Source organism: Suricata suricatta, chromosome 17 (assembly GCF_006229205.1).
Source record: "Suricata suricatta isolate VVHF042 chromosome 17, meerkat_22Aug2017_6uvM2_HiC, whole genome shotgun sequence".
NCBI classification, from domain to species: domain Eukaryota; kingdom Metazoa; phylum Chordata; class Mammalia; order Carnivora; family Herpestidae; genus Suricata; species Suricata suricatta.
This window is the reverse complement of record NC_043716.1, coordinates 39,198,461-39,201,938: the sequence shown is the minus strand read 5'-3', so window position 1 is coordinate 39,201,938 and position 3,478 is coordinate 39,198,461. Positions and strand designations below refer to the sequence as shown.

The 3,478-nt window shown below is 56.4% G+C and overlaps 2 protein-coding genes across 2 annotated transcripts in view; one reads left to right on the top strand and one right to left on the bottom strand.

Annotated features, from left to right (window-relative positions):
* The window catches only part of PLEKHH3 (pleckstrin homology, MyTH4 and FERM domain containing H3), an 8,648-nt gene extending 6,947 nt beyond the window's left edge, over window positions 1–1,701 (top strand). The window contains exons 12-14 of the mRNA XM_029928030.1: window positions 1–243; window positions 540–731; window positions 1,313–1,701. The exon at window positions 1–243 is cut by the window's left edge and continues 10 nt beyond it. Of these exons, the coding sequence (XP_029783890.1) occupies window positions 1–243; window positions 540–731; window positions 1,313–1,489 (612 nt within the window). The 3' untranslated portion in view covers window positions 1,490–1,701. The remainder of the gene's footprint in view (window positions 244–539; window positions 732–1,312) is intronic.
* A 915-nt stretch (window positions 1,702–2,616) lies between these two features.
* The window catches only part of LOC115281634 (tubulin gamma-2 chain-like), a 4,457-nt gene continuing 3,595 nt past the window's right edge, over window positions 2,617–3,478 (bottom strand). The window contains exons 8-10 of the mRNA XM_029927050.1: window positions 3,399–3,476; window positions 3,146–3,307; window positions 2,617–3,018 (exon numbers count right to left, since the gene is read on the bottom strand). Of these exons, the coding sequence (XP_029782910.1) occupies window positions 2,821–3,018; window positions 3,146–3,307; window positions 3,399–3,476 (438 nt within the window). The 3' untranslated portion in view covers window positions 2,617–2,820. The remainder of the gene's footprint in view (window positions 3,019–3,145; window positions 3,308–3,398; window positions 3,477–3,478) is intronic.

Genomic DNA, 3,478 nt, shown 5'->3' with positions numbered 1-3,478 from the left:
TGGAGCCCGGGCCTGGCCAAGAGGCGGGCAGAGCGGACCCGGCGCGGCGGCGGGGCCGGCAGCACGGCGGGAAGCATGGCCCGCGAGGGAGGAGGTGGCGCCGGCGCTGCAGCTGCTGTGCTGGGCGGCTGGAAGCGGCTACGGGGCATGGGCCGAGCTGAGGCCATGGCTGCCTACCTGGCTCTGGCGGCGCAGTGTCCAGGGTTCGGCGCTGCTCGGTATGACGTTCTGGAGCTGAGCACGGTGAGGGGGAAAAGGGAGAGGGGACTCTGGTGGCCAAGCCCTACACCTTTGCCCCAGAGCTACAAGCCCCACTGTGGGTCACTTCACTCCTGACACCCAGCATAGCTGCCCCTCCCAAATCCTAGGAGTCACTGGCCCCTTGGGTTCTCACCTCTCCGGAGCCTTAAGGCCCTCCACTCGTGCCATGTGGATCATAGAGGGGACTGGGAACTCCCTGCTCACAGCCATCTCGCCCCACCAAAAATAATGCTATGGGTTTCCCTCCTTCCTCCCTGACTCTGCCTATCTGTCCTTAGGAGCCTGGTGGGGGCACTCCACAGAAGCTATGCCTGGGCTTGGGAGCCAAGGCCATGTCCCTCTCCCGGCCAGGTGAGACAGAGCCCATCCACAGTGTCAGCTATGGCCATGTGGCCGCCTGCCAGCTAATGGGCCCCCACACCCTGGCATTGAGGGTGGGAGAGAGCCAGCTCCTCCTGCAGAGTCCCCAGGTGAGTGGAAAGAGGGTGCAGAAGGTGGAAGGAACAGGAAGGATGTCAAGAAATGTTTTATTAAACACTGAGCATGGGGCAGGTACAATCCTCGGCACTGGGGATCCAGCTGTGATCAAAGAGAGGCTCAAGGAGCTGACATTAATTAGAGCAGGAGTGTCAGACACTAAACAAGGAATCAAAAGCCATATAGGAAAGTGATAAATGCTACCAAGGGAAGAAGAGTAGCATGACCGGAAGTGACTGGAGGAGGGGGCGTCATAGCATTAGGTGGGACAGTTAGGAAAGGATCCTTAAGGTGACCTTTAAGCTAGCCACAGGAAGATCTGGGGGAACAGCATTCCAGGTAGAGGATATTCCAAGTGTAAAGGCCTTCAGATGACAATCAACTTAGCATCTTCGAGAAGCAGAAAGACACCAACATGAGTGGCATGTACTGATTGAGGGAGAGAGCGGTGATGGGGAAGGAAAGGTTGTAGGGGGCAGCTCTAGTAAGGCCCTGGTACAGAGCCTGGGTAGAGGGTGAGACAAAGGAGAAGCCAGTGGCCCCCTACTGCACTCTGACCTCTGCCTTCTCTTAGGTGGAAGAGATCATGCAGTTGGTGAATGCCTACTTGCCCAATCCCTCCCCCGAGAGGCCCTGCCGCAGCCCTTCTCCTCCATGCCAAGACCTGCCAGACACCTCCCCTCCCAGCCAGCACCCGGGCCTGGACGAGCCCCAGGGACAGTCTGGCTGTTTGGGGCAGCTGCAGGACTGAGCCTGCCAAGAGGTCACGACCTCCCTTCTGCCTCCAGCCTGGACCTGGACTGCTCTGCGATTTGAGGGAAACCATGGACCCTTTTGGCCCTGCAGGGACAGGGCACACATCACACCCAAGGGCTGCAATGGGTGCAGACACTTTTCTAGTTCATTTCTTAATTTATTTGTAGAAGAGAAGCAAAAAGAAAAAAAAATCCTTATTTACACAAACCCTTCCTGTGGGAGTGTTGTCAGTGGGACAAGTTAGAGTCCCCAGAGCTCAGAGCTCCACCTCTGGGGACGCCCACACTCTGGGCTTTTACCAGCATTGAAGGGAGTCTGGACACCACAGGGCTCCACCCTCCTTGACCTTCTGGATTTAACCTCCTCCTAGCCAGCATGCTGCCACAGGTGGTGGGTGGGGCAGGCAAGAGGGCAGTTTTGGAAGCTGGCAATTACTCACCCTCAGTTCTCCATGGAGTGGCATAGGGGTGGCCTCCTGGCGTCTCTAAGGCCGGAAGGCAGTGAGTCATCAGGACTGGCACTACCCAGTTCCTACCCTGGTGTCCAGCTTCTGGGCCCTAGTTGGTCCATCTTTCGTATGCCTACTGCTTTGGGCCTGGAATGAAGAGGAGCCTGGGGCAAGATCAGACCCAAGAACTTCTCTGGCACAGACAATACCTTATCAGGATGGGCTCAATCCTACTCCGGAGTTCTGTTCCTGCTTTATCAAGTTAGTTTGAATTGGGCTGCGTTCCTGAGGATCTGATAGCCTTGGGCACTGGGAATCTAGAGTTCTGGCTTTCCTGACCTGCTCCGAACGCTGCAGGCCCTCCTTCACTAGCCCCCATGGCCTCTTCCCAAGAGGCTGGGGCAATATTGATCCACTCTTGGGCAGCAGCTTAGGCACTGAGGACACAGCAGACCTCAGTAAAGCTCTGTAATCTTGAGAGTAGGGCTGACTCCAATAAACCAGCCTGGTTCTAGGCAAGGTATGCCAATGCAAACAGTGACCACACTAAGACCTGGACTAAGTGGTAAGAAGCTAGAACAGATAAAGGCCACGTACCTGGGCACTGAGAGGGAGCATGGGTCATCCCCCAAAGCCACAGACCAAGCCCTTACTATGTATCCACAACCCAGCTCTGACTATATTCACGACAAAGCTTTATTGCTTTACTCAAGCTAAACAAGCAATATCAAGGGTCTGGTCAGAGAAGGGCGGAAGTAGGGCCAGCTCCTGGGCTGGAGATGAACCTAGAAAGGTTTTTGGTGACAAGAATCTGGGTCACAGGGACCAGGCACAATGGGGACTATGCTTACTGTCCAGGGGAAGTGGTGGGGAGGAAGTCACTGCTCCTGGGCACCCCAGGAGATGTAGTCTGGCCGCGTGGCTGCATGATACTCGTCGATGAGTTCCTGCACAACCTCCCTGGACGTGTCCAGCTCGTCAAAGTTCTCCTTGAAGATGTCCTCCTTGCGGAACTGCTCCAGGAAGGCCTCGCGCTTCCGCAGCTTGTCATATTGCTGGCAGGAACTTTCAAAGAGCTGAAAGAGATAGAAATCTCCAGGATGGGAACCAGTGCTTGATAAGGGGCTGGAATGGAATAGGGGAGAATGATAAGGGTGTCTAATGGAACAGCATGGCCAAAGAAGACCAGGAGATTAGGCTCACCGAGGAGATGCTGGTGTGGTTGGCCATCATGAGCCCACTGACCCGGTGGGCTGAAGGCAGGTAGGGAGACTTCCTTGACAGGGCCACCTGGATGCTGGCAGGGCCCCAGGGGATGAAGTTGGCCAACTTCCGTTCCCGAATCCTCTGCAGACTCTTGTGGACCTAGAGGGGAGGGGTGGACACAACAGTGGTGGTGGTAGCCTCTCCTCTACCCCTGTGGGTTCCGGGGGTGGCACGAAGGGGCCTCACCTACCTGGGTGGGGTCCACCTCCCCCTGGATGATGTTGAGGATGGCGATGTAGCAGTGGTTGGTCTGGCGATCCCGGCCCGTGG